The sequence below is a fragment of the Eptesicus fuscus genome, chromosome 10 (assembly GCF_027574615.1).
Source record: "Eptesicus fuscus isolate TK198812 chromosome 10, DD_ASM_mEF_20220401, whole genome shotgun sequence".
Lineage (NCBI taxonomy): Eukaryota > Metazoa > Chordata > Mammalia > Chiroptera > Vespertilionidae > Eptesicus > Eptesicus fuscus.
In genome coordinates, this window is record NC_072482.1 from 54,332,890 (window position 1) to 54,354,080 (window position 21,191).

At 51.2% G+C, this 21,191-nt stretch overlaps 1 protein-coding gene across 1 annotated transcript in view; it reads right to left on the reverse strand.

Annotated features, from left to right (window-relative positions):
• The window catches only part of SIM1 (SIM bHLH transcription factor 1), a 65,311-nt gene extending 52,600 nt beyond the window's left edge, over positions 1-12,711 (reverse strand). Inside the window, exons 1-2 of the mRNA XM_008153374.3 lie at positions 12,537-12,711; positions 3,230-3,312 (exon numbers count right to left, since the gene is read on the reverse strand). Of these exons, the coding sequence (XP_008151596.1) occupies positions 3,230-3,312; positions 12,537-12,711 (258 nt within the window). The remainder of the gene's footprint in view (positions 1-3,229; positions 3,313-12,536) is intronic.
• Positions 12,712-21,191: the final 8,480 nt, after the last annotated feature.

Consider the following 21,191-nt stretch of genomic DNA (forward strand, 5'->3'; position numbering starts at 1 on the left):
ATCTTTAGGAGGGGGGACACAGTCTGCTCTAAGAGGTGAGTTAGGTTCTTGGAGTGATGAGCACTGAAAGAACCAGAGGTTTCTTCTGTCAGTCTTGGAGGACTCCATAGTGACAGCGTCTTTTAATAAAAATAATACCTGGGGTTTGGGAAATAGCAGGCAGTGGGCGATGTGAAAGGGCTGGCAGTCTGAAAAGTTGTAGACAGAAGGCAGGTGGCCAGTAGCCCTGAAAAGAGTCTGGGAGAGGGGGATTTAGGAGATGAGAGGCTTTCCAGGCAGCAAGTCCATAAAGGAGTGCAATAGTGTGATGTGTGCGTGTTTACATTGACACATCAAACTGACAGGCTCTCCATGAAGGCAAGTCTCAGACTTTCACTGTCCCTTTATTTATGTGAATGGGGCTTCAATCCAGGCAGTGGAGACAAGGATGAGTCAAATTTTACTCTCAAGGATCTGGAAGTCCAGTAGAAGCATAAAGACTGGTCTAAAGATAGATATAATGACTACACAGATGAATAGACAGTGCTGTTAGGGCCCAGAGGCTGAGTGGCCAGAGGCCTGGGGAAGAATCAGAGGCCTTAGAGGTACTGTTTGAGCAAAGCCTTGAAGAGGAAGCTTGAACTGTAGTAGAGAGGAAGGGCATCCTAGACAGAAGGACTGATGTGCCAAAGGACTGAGGGGAGGATGGATCTGATGATTTTTGTGCACCAGAGATAGGGCTGAGGGAGTACACCAGTGCTGGATTTTTGGAGAGTTTGAGATGTCAATCTGAAGAACTTAGAGATACTCCTGTAGGCATCAGGGTTCTAACAGAAGTTTCTAAGCAGGGGAATAGCATGCTTAGACATTTTTTGGGGGGTGCAGAATTTGGACAGTCACCTATAGGAGGAAAGAGTGGGGATGAGGCAATCAGAAAGTGGAGTCCAAGTCAAAGATGGTTCTGGCCATGGAATTTATGGTGGCAGAAAGAGTCCGACTTCAGTGTCATTGATTAGAGAGAGGGTAACACCATTAACCAAGATTGGGAATTTTGAGAAGCATGGTGAGTTTTTGTATGGGTGGGTGGAAATCTGGAAGAGGAAAATAATGAATTCTTGACTTGGAGATGCTGAACTTCAGGTGTATCCAGATTTCCATTTGGGTGTATCCAGTTGGCAGTAGGAAATAAAGGCCTGGAGCTTAGGATGGGTGTCTAGACTGGAAATACCAGCTGGAGTCATGCAAATGTGGGAAAAGGAGTTGAGATGACAATGTTGGCTAAGATCACCCAAGAGGCCTTAAAGCTGTGAGATGAGAAACAGAGTTGGAACCTTTAGGAAATGTCAGCATTTACAACCAGACGGTGATGGGAAAACCAGCGGAGCAAACGGACAGGGAGAGGAATCCAGGAAAGTGTGGTACTTTAGAATCTCAAGGAGCGGGAGAATGTCACCTCCATCAAGCCCAAATGTCACCTTCTCAATGAGGTCCTCTGCCACTCAAACACATCCCCACTCCTTCCCCTTCTTGTTTTTCTTTTTTAAATCCTCACCTGAGGATGTTTTTATTTGTTTTTTTTAGAGAGAAAGGAAGGGAGAACTGCTATTCCCAGTGTGAGAGAGAAACATCAATTGGTTACCTCCCTTATGCACTCGGACTGGGATTGAACCTGAAACCTGGGCCCTGACCAGGAACTGAACTTGCCACCTTTTGGAATATGGGATGACACTCCAACCAACTGAACCACCCGGCCAGGGATCCCCTTCTTACTTTTCTCCACAGCACCTCCACCACCTGTTACAATGTGCAGAGCACCTGGGTTTGCAAGACTGCTCTCCTTAGAATGTAAACCCATGAGGGCAGGGCTTTCTGTCTGGCACATAGTTGGCCCTCCTGTATTTGTGGAATGAATGAGGTCAGGCAGGATAAGAAATGAGCATCCTATGCTGCACATCAAAATGTGGTGGAGCCTGTGCAGAGCACAATGGCTGGGAGGGGTGCTGGACTGCAGGAGTTTGGGAGTGAGTGGGGCAGGGTGAGTGACGGAAGTTGAAAGTGTAATTAAGTCCTGTGAGAAGTTTGGGGTGAAGAGAGGAGAAGATTGGGCAAGAGCCAGAAGGGGTGAGGGATTGCTTGGTTTTTGTTCTCTCTTGTTTATATTGATGAGGGAAATTAATTGGCAATATGGCAAGATTGGGTAGGGGGTCAGTTGTTGAGAGACAACTGATGGAAGTTGTCCCTGTGAAAGGGAGGGACAGTGCTAGTTAAAATCAGAGGTGTAGGGGCCAGGCCTGTGAGGGAATACTTGAACAGTGCCTTTCTTTACTCTGTGAAACTAAAATCTCTGGCCTCTGATACTAATGGGGCAGCTGCGGGACAGGAAAGGGCGTGGCACTCTTGCTAGGAGATGCTCAGGCCTGGCCCACCCGGGAGAATGGGCTCAGATTCCTCCCTGATGCCCGCATAGGTTTGAGGCCCCTACAGGAGAAGTTGCAATGGACTTGAGTAATAAGGGGGTGCAGGTTGGGAGACAAGTGTCAAGCCTAAAAATGCCACCAGAAGTTTTCCTATTTTAAATATTTGCTAGGTGACTTAAGTGGGCAATTGGCAATTTAAAACGGTATACCCTGCAAACAATGCAGCAATGGGAGCTTCCACATTGGATAAACTCATTACCTGGGGAGGTGTACGTGTGTGCACAGGGCTCTGTCTATACATGGCCTGGGCTGGCCTATGGTGAGGGCCGTGGAGAGTGAGGAGAGAGCCCGGAACTACCAGGAGGAGATGAAAAGAGTTGCAGGCGCAGCTGGATCCAGAATGTGTGGGCTTAAAGCATTGACTGGCATTTCTACCAGATTCCCCTGATTTCCTGTATAAATCCTTCATTTCGGATGTTTTTGCAGCCTAGCCTGGGCAGCTTGGCTTGGCGGCGCTCTGGTTCCCTCAGCCCAATGGTGTCAAATGGCACCCCTCCCGGGGTTCAGCCCATCTGATTGTGGGAGCTCCCTTTCAAATCCAATGTGCTGATTGTCACCTTGCCTCCCTCTTGGCCTCTTGAGGCGCCACTCGCACCAAGGCACCAAGCGAGGTTAAGAGCTAAACCTTTTAACTTTGGAGAAACTGTAGGGGCTGCAGGAGGGACACGTCAGGGCAGGATCCCATTTTTCTAGGAAACAAGAAGCCAGGCGTGGGGGCAGGCACTCAGATGCTCAAAGCTTATGCACGACTGACCGGGAAGCCATGTCAGTACCTGCAGCAGATGAGAGCCCAGTTCACGGCCAACGTTGTCCAGGGGGCTGGTCCGACTGGAGTGGCCCCACGCCTCACCGAGCCCTGTGGAGGCACAGAGACACTCTTTAGCGATGGGGCTCCAACCCCGCTGGCAGTTTGAGGCTAGTCTCACAGTTACATCACACATTCAAGCTCACACACGTGACCCGGTACCATTGGGCTCCCCTCGCTCTCTGACCTGGACAGCAAAGAATGGGAGCAGGTAAGTGTAGGCCCTGCCCTCTCAGTCTGCACAGAGGTCAGACTCCCTCTCCCAGATGGGCCTGGGCTTCTCAGGGAGGGCAGGGCCTGGCTGAGCATCCCCTGGGCAGGACCCCAAGTGGCTGAGTTTGAGGACAACCTTGCCCTGAAAGAGCCCCTTACACTGCACCCCAGTGGTAATGATTGCATAGGTTCACTGGTGTTCTTAGAGGGGTGAGGGACACTGTTTGTCACCCAAAGTTTCATCGTCATTCTTATCAATGGGTGAATGTCACTGATGGCCCAGAGTGACCTGAGGCCCTGGGCCAGGGCCGGCTTGTCCCTGGTGAGCTTTCTGATTGGCACCAGGGCCCTCCAGCCATTCCCCTCCCCTGGGCCTCTGACTTTAATCCCCTTCCAAAAAACCCATTTGCCTGTGCAGATGACGCCCAGCAGTAACATACCCTGGCAATCCTTCTTTGCCTTTTCCCTCCTAGGCCCTCCCCACCTTCTTACACATCCTAATCTCACCTGCCATCCCACCCCCCCAAAACACCACACAGGTTTTTTTTTGAGGTCAGATACTTGCAGGTTCTAACACTGTATTAGTAATATTTTTATGACCTTCTGAATATAGAGAATTAATTACTTTCTCTACTTTCCAGGTGTCATCTTAACAAATACAGTCCCTGTCTCTCCACATTAAGATCTTCCCAAGTGTTGCCACAAATAATTTTTCCGGTGATGCCTAAAAAAAATAAAATTCTCAGGATGCTGTGGCTGGCTTTTTTCCCATTAATATGGAGAAAGAAAATGAAAAATCAGGTAGAAGAAACTTGCCCAGACCGAGGTGAAACTTCTTATGGGTAACATCTTTTAACAGTGTTGCTGCTGAAATTAATTTAACTATGTAAGATCTTTTATGCTTACACCATTACACAAGGTTTAACATGACCAAAAAAAAGGAGGGCGATTTACTGGGGAATGGGGCAAATCCCTATGAAGTACACAATGACGATCACACCCCCATGGTTATATGGGGTTGTGGGTGGATCTTTCAGAATAAAACATGGAGTTGGGCTCTAAAGTGTGTTGGCCAGGAGCTGCTTCCTGAGCAAACGATCAAAACCCTGGTAACGAATAACGGTGAGCGCCCCTTAAGCTCAAATCGGGTCTTTCTGGGTGTTTGCACATCTAAATAAATCTAACGATTTCCCCACCGCTCTGCAAACACTGATGCTCCCCGCCTTCGCCGGGTCTCCCGTCCCTCCTTCCTCACCCCCTCCTGCCTCCTTAGCCCGCCCCAGTGCCCTTCCCCAGAGCGACTCCACCACCCTAACCGCCCGGGGCCCTCCCTCCTGGACAGTTCCAGAGGGCCACCGACCCTACAGTCTGTACACACACACCCCTTGCTCTGTCCCCTTCTCTTTGTTCCTCCCGTCTCAGCCAAACTATCCTCCTTGGTTTCTGGCACAACGTGTTCCTGTGTTCATTCCCGCTCACAGATACCCACCCAGAGGAGTGGCGGGCAGGTCGACTAGGGAGGCCGCACTGGGGAACGGGGAAAGGATCCTGCTGGGGTGGTGCTGGCCCTTGGATGCCGGGGGCCCAGCCCAGGCCTGAAAGCCCAAAGCTTCCCCGGGGCCCAGGGGCAGGGCACTCGGGCGCAAAGAGCTGGCCGAGGCCGCGTAGCTTCTGGAATCGGGGTGTCCGCAGCTCCCCCAAGGGCGCCAAGAGTGCGCTTGGGACCGACAAGTGGTTTTATTCTAAAATGATCAGGTCCCCCAAAGCGGCTGGAACACACCCGGGATCAGCCTCCCGACCCGAACCGTCTGAAAATCCCCCAAACTGCGCTGAGGTTAAGTCCTGGTTCCGAACCCTGGGCGCCCGCCGGGGCTGCTTGTGGTCTCGGGTTGCGGCCTCCTTAGTAGGAGCCTCCGGGGGAAATAAAGGCTACCCCGCAGGTTAATGAACAGCCGGCCGGCCAGGTTAACAGGGGCCCCCCTGGCCCTCTTCCGCCCCACCCCCCACCTTTTAAGGAACCTTTTGCTTTCACGGAGCATTGCCTTTTCTTTCTGTTCCCGGTCGAAACCCCCGTCACACGGTTGTGTCTGGGTTAATGTTTTATGAGGCACTGGATGCCTTCGCCGACCTGCTGGGCTTTCCCGATCTAACACTAGGGCTGAGCTCGCCCTTCAGCCTGCCCGGGACACCTTCTGAAACCCGGTCCTGGGTCCCACCTCCGAAAAGCCGGGAGTGGGCCAGGGACCCCCTCTCCCCCGGACCCTTCCCTTCCCGCCTGCGGTGACGCGCTCCCGCACCCAGTTTCACTTGGCGAGGGGGGTAAGCTGAGATTTCGTTTCTGCACTTGACCTACCGCAGAAAATTCGCAAATCCTTTGATTGTCTGTTTAAAATGAGGAGGAAACCAGGCTCCCTTTGCGGCAGGATTTCAGCGGGAACAAGATCTAAAGATTCTCTTGTAATTCGGTGAGGCCGAGGGAACGGGGTTTTGCAAAGGGGAAAAAAAAGGAGCTCTGTGAGGGAGGCGATAACTAAATCGGGTTTTAGACAAAAGGATTTTCCCCAGCTAAAGTGGCCGAAGACAAAGGAAAACATAATCTATTTGGGAAGATTTCCAAGATATGCTACATTAACCTTAGCAGATAAATTTTGCTTCTCCCCGCCCCCTTCTTCCCTCAAAGTCTGGCTTATCATATTTACATAAGTAGTATTACAAGGGACGTATCTATTATGGATCTAAAGGACTAGCTCACGTTTCATGTGGAAACTCCGACAAGTTCCGCTGTTGCTTTACCCTCCGTGAGCGGAGGAGCCATTTCCATTTAAATACCCCCTGACCCAAGGATTACCTCAATGGACTGACTGCGCGGGTTTTGTAATTTCCTGAAAATGAGATTTCGATTTATAAAACAAGAAACCAATTAGTAACCAAATGAGGCGAAGTAGATCCACTAAAATTGACCTAATCCCACAGGCACAATTTAGGCCCGTTCTTGGCGAATGAAGGATGAGCCCCGGTCTAGCACGAGCTCAAAGCATCATCCAGCTGTGTTATTGCAAGCAGCAAAAATAAATTGATCGAACTTTCCTTCGGAATGAATTTCATACCCTTGACAAAATACAGATGACAGACACGGCATCGTCACCTCCTTCACTCAGACAGGAAGGGGGGGGGGGGACGAGAAGAGCTTCTTCTCTTACCGTTCTTTTTCTCTTTTTTCTTTTAATAAACAAACACTGTATCTCAACAGAATGTGTCCTTCTTGTTGTCTTTCTGGGAAAACCATCTCCGAGATCATCATCGCTATGCCTTGTAAGCAACGGTGTGGGCGCTGGAGGAGCTGGCCCACGACCAGATCACAACCGGTGACTGATGCCAGAAAAGCCCTCCGAGCCCGGAGACGGCGCTCCTAACTCTGGGTCTCAGAGGGACTTGTCCCAGCCACCTGGGTTTCTCCCAGGACCGGCATCCTCGCCGAGTGCGCCCCATCCACGCCTTTCCCTGGGCCCAGCAATCAAGCAGCGTTAGGGCTCGGGGAGCCTCCGAGGCTGGATTCTTTCGGGAAGAGAGGAACTGAGATTGTGCCGTTAGCCGAGACCCAAATCCTGGAGTCACTGGGTAGGAGGCTGCTTCACGCACCTGGGCACCCCCACGCCCACCTCCGGCGCTGGGGCCCGCCCCCCTCTTGGCCCTCTCTGGCCACCTGGCGGGTGTGGCCGACCTTCCGAGGGCTTTGGTGGCCGCGGGGGGCCAGGCTTTGTCCTGCGCAGCAGCCTGAACCCCACGCACCGGGTTGGCACTCCACAGGGGCAGTGTGCGCTCCGGCTTTTCCTTGTCTGCCTCAGGCATCCCCACCCGCGCCTGGGGAGTCCACTCAAGTTAGTGAAAACCTGGGGCGGAAACTCTCTGCGCTCCCGTCGCGCTCTGGCCCCCGAGCTAGGGCTTCCCAGTCCGGATGGAGCTGGAGCGTGCTGGCCAAGCGGGCTGTGGGCTCCCGAGCCCGCCGGGAGAGAACTGAACCTCGGGCACCAGGCACAGGTGGGGTGCAGCCAGGTCCTCACTGACCCTCGGTACAGAAGTGCGCGCAGGGTTGACAACAGTGCTGAGTGGCTGCTGAAAAGAGTCAAACGGTGCGGCCGGGACTCGGGGCCTTCGAGGGCGATGCCACGGTCCCTCAGGCGAGGCCGACGGGGCTGCCCCGCGGCGCTGGCTCGTCTAGGTTCTTGGCGAACGGGACTCCCAACGGCTGCACCACGGCTCGCTCGGGCGGGATCTCGGTTTAGATGATGGCAGGTCCTTGGGGCAGCAGCCCGGGCAGCGGGCGCACAGGGCAATCGGGCAGAGGCGTCCTCAAACCCTCGGCAGGCAGAGACTCGGTCCATTGCGGAGGCCCCCAGCTCGCGCCACCAGGCTGCGGCCACCCGAGAGAAGGCAGGCGGGGGTCTCAGGGGGAGAAGGAACCGCAGAGCCAGGCCGTGGCGGGCCGGCTGCCAACAATACGCTTCTCCTAGCTGTTTTAGTCCGTGCTGGAGGCGAGGCAGAGGTTTAGACAAGGTCGCTGTCCCTGGTTTTGTCTGAGCCACCGAGGTGGAGCGACTCCGTGCAGGAGCCGCCTCGCCCGATGGAGCTACCTGCAGAAGAACGTTTGCCACGCAGTTCTCAGGCATTGCTTCAGTACTTTCTGATTAGCGGGCCCATCGCTAAATAATTGAAGGTTCTCCTGACCGCCACAAAAACTTAAATTCAGTGGATCGGAAACGGACAATGAGTGGACTGAGAAAACCGTAACGTATTAGCTGTGCCTAAACGTTCTCTTGAGTAAAACCTGGGCGGACCGATAAAGACATGCAGCAGGAATCCATGGACTTGATTGTATCTACATTTGTGTCTGCAAAACCTCAAAGCTGCCAAGACTCCCTGAAATTGAAAAGTTACTCCCTAGAAATCACGTTTGCCCTCTGGAAAGTTGGCCTGATTTTATTCGGGTGGGTGATTATACCCTGCTTAAAAGCATCCCACCACAGCTTATGATGCCCTGTTTATGTTGGGGGTTTTGTTATTGTTTTTATTTGTGATCCTTCCTTTAAAGGGGAAAAGAGGTATTTTTTTTCATTGATCTAACCTACAATTTCTAGCACATAAATCTGCCTTGCAAATGCTCTGCACGGAGTTTAGTTCTGCACTCTACATTTTAAGTCAACATCAAAAAACGGGAATTAAATAGAGAAAACCAGCATGGAGGCGTAAACTGTGCCTAAAGGCTTTTAAATGAGAAAAACTTATGTAAGAAAATAAACATGGAAACCTAATGCTCAATCATTTCCCCAAGCAGCAAGAAAAACAGCCTTAAATCACCCATCCACGTGGGAAACGGGGGGCCTCTTTTTCTCTTCCAGTTCTCCGCCTCAAAAAAATAGAAGGCGCTAAAGGGTTTCCATCTTGAGGTGAATATTGTAGGAAAGGTCTGTGGAGGTTTGTTTAATCTTCCTTGTCCTTCTAGCCCTTCTGGAGACTCACTTCCTGCAGTTACTAATTTCAATTCTGTAATTATTTTTATTTTCCCATGACATCTTGAGAATGAAATAGCAGTGTGATGTTACCAAGATTCTGAATGACTATAGATTTGAAAACATGTGTGATCTTTTTGAAGGTTATTCTGTAAGCCGCTTCACCCCCAGCCAAAACTCTATTATATCTGAATAACAAACACATATTTCTTTAGCTGAATTTGTCCTATTTTGCACACAAATAAAGTCACATCATCTCTCTCTCTTTTTTTTATCCTGCCTTTCTATCTTTGATCACACCAAGGATACATTTCTAGATGCCCTAATTTTCCCTTTGCAGGGCTATTTTAGAATAGGGTATGTTGCCAATTGGGAGATATGCAGTTTTAATGATTTCACAGTAATCTTCCTTAAGTTTTTTTTACTGTGAAATCTCCAATCTAATGATTTATTCTCAATTATTCCAGACATCCATATCCTGTTCCTTTACTCTCTCTCTCTCTCTTTCTCTCATTTTTCCCTCCCTCAACAGCTCAATTTTACCTATTCGGACAATTAAGAGCTGAGTTTTGACAGGGGAGGGGTGATATACAGCAACTGGAGGGGCTAACAATATTTTAGGAATTAAAACATTTTTCAAATGTAAGTATGGAAGGGTTTGTGTTTGTGGATTTAAGCCTTTTGGCATTACAGGCTATTACAGATGAAATGTATATGAACAAAAACAATGAAGCATGTCAGTCATTGTTATGCCTATAAGATGTCACTAGATTTAATATTATTTTAGATTATATACCTTGCAAAATCCGAGTTACATGTGATGGAATGCTTACCATTATAAAACAACTATCTCCCATCCTCGAAATAAAATTTTACTGAAGACCTACTATGTGCTAGGATGGTGTCAAATATAAAAACGAACTATATTGTCAAACAAATTGTTTTCATTTTTCATCACTAAAAAAAGATTATTCCCCCATATAAAGTATCAGTTTCCCCCACTGCTGTGGAGCCATCCCCTGCCTCCAGTCAACAGCTAAACCCAAATTTGGCACCCTCTGCAGGTTGTGCCTGGTTCTTCCTCTTGTGATTATTTTGCTCCTTTAAAACTATTGGGTGTTCTTTGTTTGTTTGTTTATTTGTTTATTACTATTGCTGTTTAATATTTTTAAAGGCTATGTTTGGATTTTGAATTTTTTGAAGCTAATCTACCCTCAAAATTAAAACCTCATCCCAGCAGCAGCTGTTCTGATGACCCTGTCTAACTCATGGTGTGGAGGCTGCGGGGTGAGTTATGAGCTCAACAGTAGCTGGAGAAATAAATGATGTGCCCAGAGTTCACACATCGTCCATCCCCTCCTCCCCATAAACTTACACTCACCCGCTGAAGGGAGAGGAGGGGCCCAGGGCTGTGAGGAAGGTGAGGGGGCTGCAGAAAACACAGTGGCCCTTAAGGTAGCCATCAGGGACCAGCCTAGCCAAAAACTAGACTCCAGCCAGAGTCTTCACCAGTGCTCTCTTTAAAAATAACAAGTTGGTTAAAACAGTTTACTTTTTGTTCCTCCTTTTTATTTATCCTGAGATTTACAATTTGTGGAGTTAGCACTCAAATAAGAAAGCTTGCTCTCTTAAAAAGAAAAACAAAACGACAGAAACCAGTCCTATCCCCTCTGGGCCTGGCCAGCGTGCCAGCACAGGGTCTGTAGGACACAGATGCGGGCCCTGGCCTGACAACTCCCCGGGCTCTGGGGTCCCTCTCTGTGCCTACCCAGGAACTCGGACCTACTATTCTCTTCATCCCGAGATTACGCACAGCCCCACAAGCAGCACCATATGCTTCTTCTGATCAAACAGCCAGCGACATTGGCACTGATAATTGATGAGACCCGCTAGAAATCACGCAAAAGGGGAGCCCACTGAGACCGCAGGGGCTGACAAATCACTGCTAATAATCCTGTTAGGAACAGAGGGAACAGCGGAGTTCGCAATAGCTTTATTTTTATAAAGTAGGCGCTGACAGTATAAAAGACAACAAGATCTCTTTTTTAAACATAAGGCAGTGTAGCATCATAATAATTTCCCACTAGCAATTCTCAGCAGAGTTTGAATGGGAAATGTGGTTTTTAATATATGTTTCCTCCTTTTTTTTCTTTTTGGTCATTACTTTTTAGGTACTTTAGGTTTTTATTCCTTTCCTCCTGTGATTTCCAGCGTCAGATGAGGCTATTCAAGGAACTGCTTTAAGACAAAACAAGTATAACACTACCTATAGTTTTAGGGTAAAATTTAACTATAATTTGAAATTTCTCCTTTGGTACGCCTGACTATTTTGGGGCATGTTTTGCAAGATTTTGATTCAGATAATAACTGTTAGTCAAGATCAAGCAAATTGAAAACTCCAAACCAAATAATGACTATTTCCTTTCCAGTATTCTCTTAAAAGAAAACAAACCCCATATTCAAAATCAACAATAACAGAAACCTCTCTGGGACAAATAAGAAGTTCTGCTTTGTAAACAAACAGGGTGCTTTCTCTTGGATTTTTGTTTACTTGGCATTCTCTCCTTCACATTTCAAATTCCCTCCCTCAGGAAAGGCATATCTAACATGTATATATTTTAAATCTGTTGATGTTATTTGAATGGGGGTAAAGAAAAGATGGGGAAGTAGGAGAGAGAAGTGTCCTTTCCCCAGTGAGTATAAGTGGTTTTATACAGGAGAATGGTTTTCGAAGGCTGCTCTGTTCTCACACAGCGAATCTTCATAATCCAAATACCCATTTTTAAACCATGTCAACAACTCAGCTCAGCTATTCTAACTTCTAGGCCTTATAAGATAACTTTTCCAGGACCCCTTTGCCACCTAGAAGATATTTTCTTAAGCGGGCTAGCCATCTTAATTCAATCTCATGTATTCCGGGACTAGCCTATTATCTCAGAGATAATATCAAACCCAGGGTTGCAAATCACATGCTCCAGAGTTAGCTTCAGAACCTGTGACTATCTCAAAAACTCAAGATAAATTTGCAATCAGCAGTCCAAGAGATTGGGTAAATTCAGGACATATTTGTTCATGAACATGCTTGCTCCCCAACTGCAAAATTATAAGCATAGAGAAATCATTATCTAGTTTAGTTAGCTTCGTTTACACGGGGTCTATCTATACATAGCAAAAATACAAGAACTTGGCAGTGTTCCTGCCTTCTACTAGATACAGTTCTAATGAGAGGAATGAAAAAAAAAGTCCTGTTTGGATTAGTAGTACTTTCAGTTGAGCCCCGTATCTGAAGTGTTGACAAAAGCAATGTTGGGCTACTTCCCAACCACACATATCGGATGGACTGAACAGAACGTATTAATGGGGGAAGTGGAAAGAGCCAACAGAAAGGCAAGAGGATTTCTAAGTTCAGAGAGGTCCGTAGTCAAGCAGCCATGCTAAACTTCCCTTTGCAGCGTGTGTGTGAAAGAAAGTATGAATGTACTCCTCTGCCGGTCTGGTGGCTGGCAAACCCTCTACCCCTTCTGTCTGAAATTCCATCTGGGCAAAGTCACTTACCTTCTGGGAACACTACTCTCATTTTGAGATAGCTGGTTGTGAGTCTGATTATGGATGCTTTGTCCAGCTGCGAGGTGATAGCCGAGGGCAAAGGCAGTAACTTAGCCAGTTCATAAAATTCGCTGTTTTCCTTCTCCCTCCTAGTCCGGGCAGCATTTTTGGACTTCTCTTTCATTGTGTCTCGCTCCCCCTTTCTTCTTACAACATACGCTCCACAGATTCATCCAAAACCAAAATAAACTTTCAATCAGAGATCATTTTGGGCAAAAAAAAAAAAATGTAAAGCAGACATTGAATGAAAAGACTGCAAGTCTTTGCTTCCGTGTATTGGTGCTGGTGGTGGTTAAAAAAAAAAAAAAAAAAACCAACGCAGAGCACAGAAAATATTTTCTTTAAAAATACGGGATGCAAAGATGGGAAAGCTGCCGATCCGGCGCGCAATCGGGGCGATCCTGGGAGTTCCTGGATGTCAAATGCCAGCAGGACCCCCGAGGGGCCGGCCTTTTCTCCTGTTCCGCGCTGCGAACCCCGGTCCCTGGAAAAGCGACATAATAATCCCCGACGTTCGTTCTTCAGGCCCCGGGCCCCTTTGGGGAGCACAGGACAGCCGGGCGGCTCTTTCAGGGCCCTGCGAAGACAACAGCATCAGAGCGTGAGCGACCTGCGGCCCCGCGAGCACTCGCGCCCTCCCCCGGGCTCCGGCAAGGGCCTGGGCTTTCCCCGGTATTTTTGTTTGTTTTTTCCAAGTCTGGAGAAATCAGCTGGGAGGCTGAGCCCCCGGCCAGGAGCGCTCGCTTCTCCAGCCCCCCTGGGAAGCTGCCCACACAACAAGACGCCTAATTTGAAAGGGACCCCCGGCCGCCGGGGCCCGCGTCCGCGCCGCGTGCAGGCGCCCTGTCCCGGGAAGCGGGTCTCCGCGACTCCGGGTGCCTCCACAGCGCCGCGGCCGCCTTCCGGGGGGCCCCCCCACTTTGGCAGAGCTGGAACTTGGCTAGCTCTCTCACTTGGATGTGAAGTCTCGGGGATTCCTCAAAAAAAAAAAAAGTGGCACTTACACATCAAGTCCCTCGGGACTCCCGAGCCGACCCGGAGCGCTCCCTGGCCGGCAGGGGCGGCACCACGCCGGGCCGGCAGCGCCAGGTTAACAGGTGGCACGTTCGCGACAGCCCCTCGCAGGCGCGCGGGTGGGAGGCGGCCCGGCCTCTGCCTCCGCCGCAGAGCTGCGGGGCCCCGGGGCAGGCGCGGGGTGCGGGCCGCTTCACCTACCTTCAGTCCCCGCCGGCGGCCCAGCGTGCGGAGGCGCCCGCCTCTTAATTACACTCATGTCTACCGTCCCCCTGGGCGCCTCCGCGGGCCTCTCCGCTTCCCCCCGGCGGAGAGGAGCAGGGAGCGCCCGGCTCCCTTTCCTCTCTGGGTCAAGAACTGGGGGAGGGGTGCGTGGGAGGATGGGGATGCGGGCTTTGGGACGCGTGAGGTGGGTGTTAGAACCCTCCTCCTCGGTAGTTGCTACGAAGCCAGTATTATTCCTAATTGGAAGCCCAAAACGCGCCCCCCCCCCGCCCCCCCGTAACTTCTTTATACCTTTCGGGGTTTAGCTTCAACTTCACTCCCGGGCTCCCTTTCTCCCGCCCTCCCTTCATGGCATTCACAGACCTCCTCGCTTCCGATTGGCCGGGCGCGCCTCCGGGAGCGGCGCTCATTGGCCAGACGAGCTGAGTGACGCTCCGCTCCCCCGCGCGTCCCCGCTCCCGGCTGGCAGCCTCTGCCACCCGCGCTGCCGCCGCGCTCCTAACCAGCCCGGGGCACCGGCGTCTGTGCTCACCCGCAGCCGCGGCTGCTTCGAGCCTCCCGTGCTTTGCGGGCGACGTGCAGCCCCCGCTGTCCCCGCCACCCCTGGGGTCAGGAGGCTAAGCCTTCGGCCCCGAGCGCGGGCTCCTACGTGCCCGGGGTGCCCGCTAGCGCCCGGGCTGCGTCCTGGGGCCGCAGAGGTCAGGCGGGGGTGGGGAGCGGCTGGGGCCCCCCCGGCTGGCAAAGTAGGGGGTCGGCGGGCGAGGTTTAGCCCCAGGGCGGACCCGGCGGCCTCGCCCTTCTCGCGAGCAAGTTGCGGGGCCCCGATGGGGCGCTGCGGACCGCTGTTGGGGCTTTCTTTTCTCTTCCACGTTTCTCTGAAACCATGGCGACACCGACTTCATCGCCGGGGAGATACATATGTGTCTTCCAGCGAATCCCAAAGACGAGGGTCTTTTTCGAAATGGGCAGAGTGTGGGGGCTGATTGGCTCGCCGTGGAGAGCCCGGCGGGGGCCTTTTCCTCCGGGAGGGAGAGAGGGGCCGCTAGAGGAGGAGAGGTCACGTTTCAGGCCCGCGTTGGAGCAGATATCTCACAGACCCGTTGTGTTGCCTGTGAACGAAGACTTTTTGTTGGGTTTTGTTTCGGAAAAACAGAAGTCCGACATGAGTATTCCTTACCGAAAGGATACGGTCTCCGTGAGTGAATTTAAAGCATTCACAATTCCCCCACCAGGAGCCTTTGAAACAAACTCCTTTAAGTGCCATTGAGGACACAGGTTACCGCAGAGAGACCTTCCCATTTGAATTGCCTTCCCTCTGTCATCTGAGGAAAGACGACAGACAGCCACCAAAGCTGACGCGTCCCCCAAGACAGCCTCTGCTGCTGGCGAACCCCTCCCTGCGGGCGCGAGGCCCCGCTGTGTTTGGGGGCGGCTGGCGCCCCGGCGTCAGCCCCGACGGTGCGCCCCGAGGCAGTTGTTTCCGCGGCCGTAAACGAGGGAGAGCGCAGCAACGTTGCACGCACCCTCTCCTTCTGGGCTCTAATTGCCGCTGAGAAAACAGACCCTGAAGAGGGCTGTGTGCCGTCCTGCGGAGGTTCCGAGCCACGTTAGGAGTGTTTGTTAAAAAACACAGACATCTGCCACGTCCTCGCCGCCTCCGACGGCAGTAAGCTCTCAGAACCACCGGGGCTTTCTGGGGGTGCTTGCACATCTGGGAAACACCTGGCAAGCGGAGGTGAACAGCCAGGATAGAGAGGAAGAAGAAGAAGAAGAAGAAGAAGAAGAAGAAGAAGAAGAAGAAGAAGAAGAAGAAGAAGAAGAAGAAGAACCAAACACGGAGATTCTGTGGGTGTTTCAACACCGGAACCAAGCGAACGGGCTATAATCTAGAGCAGAAGCTGTAGCCCCTTAGAGACCTGGTTCTGGGCGGCTCCGACCACCACGCTGTGTTCCTTGAACAAGAGCTGGGTGGGAATACAGAGAACTATTATGGCTCCCCCCATAGGGACCAGATTCTGGAAAGACCAGCTAAGATCAAGTCCCTACTGCAGGTAGAGAGGGGGGGGGGGTGTGTGTCTGCAGAAGGTGCAAGGACCTTCCGTGACCCTTCTTTCCCCATCTCCAGCCCGGGCCGATCTGAGGGGTCACATGGGACTGGCTGCCAGGGGCTGCAGTGACGCGTTAGGGGTAAGGAGTGGTTTTTCCATCCCGACTGCGTTCTAGAAAGGATTTCAGTTAAGCCTGCGGTTGCTTTAAACCCTGTCTCGACTTCCCACAACGTGCAGGTGTGTCCGTGCCTTCTCCGGAGTCTGCAGCCCTGGCCGCGGCAGGAACTCTGCGGACCAGGCGGGGCCTCCCTCCCGGTGCAGGGGGGCCTTTCACCTGGAAGAAAGGCAGGATTTTGCCTTGAGAAGCAAGATGAGCTAAAGACGTCCGTCCGGGGGGGACCAGGCGGTCCGCACCGCCGTCCCAGGGAAGCCCAGATGTTGATGAACCGAGTAAAAGTCCTTTAATAAACAAATGAATGCAGCGCCACGTGGTGCCGGCCCCCTCGCTAAGTCCTCCGCACACAGCAGGCTGAGCCGCGTTTACCCAGCGAGTGCATTAGCGTGGCGACGGAACACCTGTTTTTCTGATCTTTGAACCCGGGCTGGGCTGTAGCGGGACCGGGGCTCCTCCACTCCCCGCCCGGGCACCCCCGCGGCGACCCCGCCCTCCGCCCCGCACGCGCCCCCAGCCAGCCTGGGGCGTGAACCGGAACCTCAGGTGCCTCCCAGGAGTACTGAGAATTTATGTCGGCCTCTAGCAGGACATGTTAAATAAGTTTCTTGAGACTGAAAGGCGAATCCTACCCACCTCTTTGTCAGTGTAAGGGAGAAAGCCCCAGGGAGGAAAAAGACGCGCACACGCAACCCACCCACCCCAAACAGGGACCCTCAGGGGTCCAGGCCTCCCCTTCCCTGCGGGGGCGCCTGGGCGCGCAGCCCTCGGGCCCTCGGGCACCGTCTACGCAGCCCCGGAACGCAGTCCTAACGTGGGAAGATGCAGGAACCGATTTATAAGCATCTTGCTGCTCCACCGTCCCGCACCCTAACACACACGCACACACACCAGGAGGGCCAACAGCCCAGAGCGACCGCAACGTGGTGCCCCTGGGAGTCGTTTCCATCTTAGGGGCGACTTCGGATGGAGCCCGCCTCTGCTGGCCTGGACGCCGCCACCACGTGCAGGCGCCTAAGGCTCTGGTCCGGGGAGCCATGTGTGTCCGACCCGGGGGATCCTAAAACCAACTTGGCTGTGTGCGCCCGGAACCAAGAAGAGGGAGCCTCCTAGGGCCGCTTGAACCTCTCCCAACGTCCGAAAAGCCCGGGCTGGCAAAGCTGGACCCCTGGGTTATAAAAGGCCAAGCGAACGCCCAGCCGAATCCCGGTGCGGTCCCAGCGTGCGGCCGGCCGACCAGGGCACGTTGTGGTGCCAACCCCTACTTGGGCAGGGACCTCCGTCCTGCCTTCCGGTAACTCCTCTCTGAGCTCTGACGCTTGAGCATCTTACCAAACCTAAGGCGACTGGTGTGTTCCCCCTCCCCCTCCACCCCAGTAACATTTTTTTAAAAAAGACTGCCAGGGATGCACACATGGACTTCTACACACTTGCACATCACATATACACAGTTGTACAAAGCATACAGGCACAGATTTTACTCAGTGGCCAAGGGCAGGGTGAAGGATATATTTATAATCAAGATGCAAAAAGATATTCACTTAAATATCTCAGTATGTTACATCCAGATGTTCACCCTCTACCACTGGAAAGGAGAATTTTTCTAGGGAAATATCAGTGTCTAGGGAAAGACTAATGTTGTTGTCTTCCATGTGTGGATGGGAATCCTGCTCTAGCCCCATTTTATTACTACATGTAGACTTTGTGGTGTCCAGGCAGAAACAAGAGCCCCTGAAATCTTTAACCCAGTGGGGGAGGTCTGCGAGTAAACAAAGCATAGGATGAACTTCCAAAAAGTCAGGGCATGTTTAATATTTTAAAAATTGCAGTAACTATTACTTATTTGAGTAGGATGTTTTGGAAATTATAAGATATTGTATGCAAAAAAAAAAAAAAGCCCTCTAGTGAGGTACTGCTCAGGCACCTGACTTACTGACCACTGAAATGTAAAAAAAAAAAAAAGTTTCAGTGATCACACACTGGGGGGAAAAGGGGAGAAAAGACACCAAGTTGAAAAAATAAGATTGGCGACTGCAGGTAAGGTTGTTACATAGTTTCTCTTAATACTCTGGATAATATTTTCCACCCAGATGTTGGTACTGGGGTCTAATAGACCTTGAATTCGCCGCTTCTTACATTGTGCACTCTGCGAAAGAACTGGAAAGCTCCGATGCTGAGCCTTCTGAGGACAGGACCCACGGGCACTTTTTACACTTTTCCCTTCCAAAAACCCAGCTAGGAAGCATGTGTGGGTGGTTCATCAAAGCTGGGCACAGAAGCACAACCAAAGTGATCAAAAGTTGAAGGTCAACGTTGGTTTGAGACCTTGGGTGGAAAGACACTTGGATCCCTCAGGCCAAATCACGTGGCGTGTGCACTTCAGCGGCTCAGGCCGGGGCAGCCTCGGGAGTGGAGGTGGGGTGGCCGGAGAGGGGGGCAAAGTGGGGTCAGTGGCCTCAGAAAGAGTGAGGGGCATCTCAGGTTTGGGTGGATCCAGAGGGTGTGTGCTTCGCTCCTCCCACCTCTGAGAGCCTTTGGATTAGGTCTCTGGAGAGTTTGCCCTTTTCTGAGCGCCAGCCAGCTTCGTACCTGGGACCAGTGTTCCCAGGGACTGTGCAGTGAGCGCTTGAAGAGGACCCCCTGGCCCTCCACCCTCCAGGAGTGGGGAAGGCATTCTCAGAGGCGGATCTCTCTAATCCGTAAACAGAGGACCCGCTGGCTTCCAGACCTGGCCAAGCCTCCTGTCACTTGGGGTGAGAGGATGGGGAAGTACTGCTTTTAAGTATGGACCTTCGAGACCCACTCTGATTAGGAATCAGAAATGCCTGTTGGACTAGGGAGTTGGCATTCGGTAGGTGTGGGAGGAGAGGGGTGATGCGAACACCAGGCAGCTCTGGCAGGAGCGGGGTGAGAAGCAGCTCAGAGCCAGAGGGGCGTGGCAGCCGCCTCCCACCACGCAAATGAGGGTGCATGTATCCCCCCTCCCCCCATACGACGTGGTTTTACCCAGCGAGGGGCACGGTCTGACTGATGATGCTGTGCCTCCAAAGCTGCCGCCAGAGCCTGCCCTCCTGGCGTCCGGGGAAGTCCCTCCGTGCTGGCCTGGGCCTTGGACCAAGTGCTTCCAGTGGCGGCGGCGTTTGGGGCACATTTCTGAGTCCCGCCCTCGCTCTCAGCTCATCACCTTTGGGCTGGGACATGGGGATCTGCCCTTGAAAACCTGCGCACCAGTTGCTCCTGGTGGTTTTGTAACTGGAGCGTGCATTGGAATTGCCCGGAGGAGGGCCTGTTAAAACACGCATTGCTGCCCCCACTCGCAGCGTTTACCTGCAGATCTGGGGTGGGGCTCCATAATTTGCCTTCTGACAAGTTTCCCGGTAATGCTGATGCTGCTAGTCAGGGAAGCACACTTGGTGAATCGAACTTTTAGTCTGCTTTGTCAAGGCTTGTCTTGGGAGAAGACTGGAGGGAAAAGATTTGAAGTGATACTCCTGCTATTGCAGGATCTGGGGCATATGAGATTAGGGGTGAGGCTCATGGCTGTATTGGGGTTGGGCCTCTGAACATGGGTCATTCCTGCCTCCTTAGCAGAGATGATGATGGCCTTAGGATAGAGAAGAGGTTCCCTGGAACCTAGCCAGGCCACCCTTCAGTGGGGAGTTTGGCTTTAGAAGGGCAGGGAAGTGTTCGGGGCACCCCCAGAAAGTTTCAGGGACCCAGCAGGGCTATAGGGAAGAAGTCAAGAGGGTTGGGTCAAGACCATGGGTAGAATACACTGGAAAAATAGCTGATAAGCACTGGTTTTCCTTTCTGCCCCAAATCATTCCCTAATTTTGTCAGAGTACTTAAGCATGAAGAGTCCATGATATGTGTAGTGTTGGTGCAGGGGAGCAGTTCCTGGAGGAAGAGGGCCTGCTTGTGCCCATTGGCCCTCTGATGGTTTGGCCTCCTGTGAGGTACATTATGGACATTATGACTGCCAGTCCCTGAGCACTTTCGTCATGTTTTTATGTGCCTCTTCCACCATAAAAATATTAAAGATTATATTTTATAACTGGGTTGGTATAAAGGTGAGTGTAATTCAGGCTGGATTCATTATCATATATTCATTATTCTTATATTTATTTGTTTCTCCTGATTGTAAAAGAAATGGAAATATTTTGTGGGCTCCTAAAACTATCATGGGCCCTAGACACTGTGTCTGTTGTGACAAATGGATAAGTCAGTGCTACTCTTAGGTACACTGGGGAGGATGGGGATGCTGGGCGTGCCTTTTCCCAGCTGTGGCTCCTAAGCATCTTCAGGAAGCCTGGAGAGAGGTTTGATACCAGGATATGTATCTGTGAGTCCCAGCTCTGTCCTGGTGTGACACTGGCCAGAGCATCAGCACTCCCACTGTACAGACCCTCCATCCTGCTGTAGTCACGTCCTAGGTGAGACCCTAAAGCTGGGTGGAAAATCCAAACAGATCAGGTTATCAGCACCATTCCTTATCTTAACACCTGGCCTGCTTCACTTTTTTAAAAAAAATATTATTACCTGGAGAGCAAATTATTAAGTGAAATCCAATTTTACAAGGCTCTGCAAACCAAGCAAATGCATCTTTGGGCTGCCAGCTGGTGTCTGCTGCTCTACAACTATTTAACTTTTTATTATCTTTCTAGAGTTGCTTTATATATATACAAGCAAACATCAACAGTGATATTTCACACACTGTTCTGTACCATGTTTTGTTTTGTGTTTTTTTTTTCACTTGCCATGGCAGCTTCCTCACCCTTTCTTTCCTAAACATCTGAAAAACATTCCATTTTAAGGAAATACCAGTATAAGTTAACCTATCATCCAATGAGGGCATTTAGGTTGTCTCCCATCATTGCTATCACAAACAACACAGCAATGAAAACACTGTACACATGTCACTTCTCTGTGTACAAGTGTAACCACTGGACAGATTCCCAAAGGTGCAGTGGCAAGGTCAAGGGCATGTGGATTTGTACTCCTAATAGATACTGACAGATTGTCCACCAAGAGTTGTTCCAATTGACACTCCCATCAGCAATGTGGGAGGGGTGAATGCCTCTCCACAGACTTGCAATAAAGCAACTTATCACATTTTTTTTGTTTATCAATATGATAAGTGAAAAA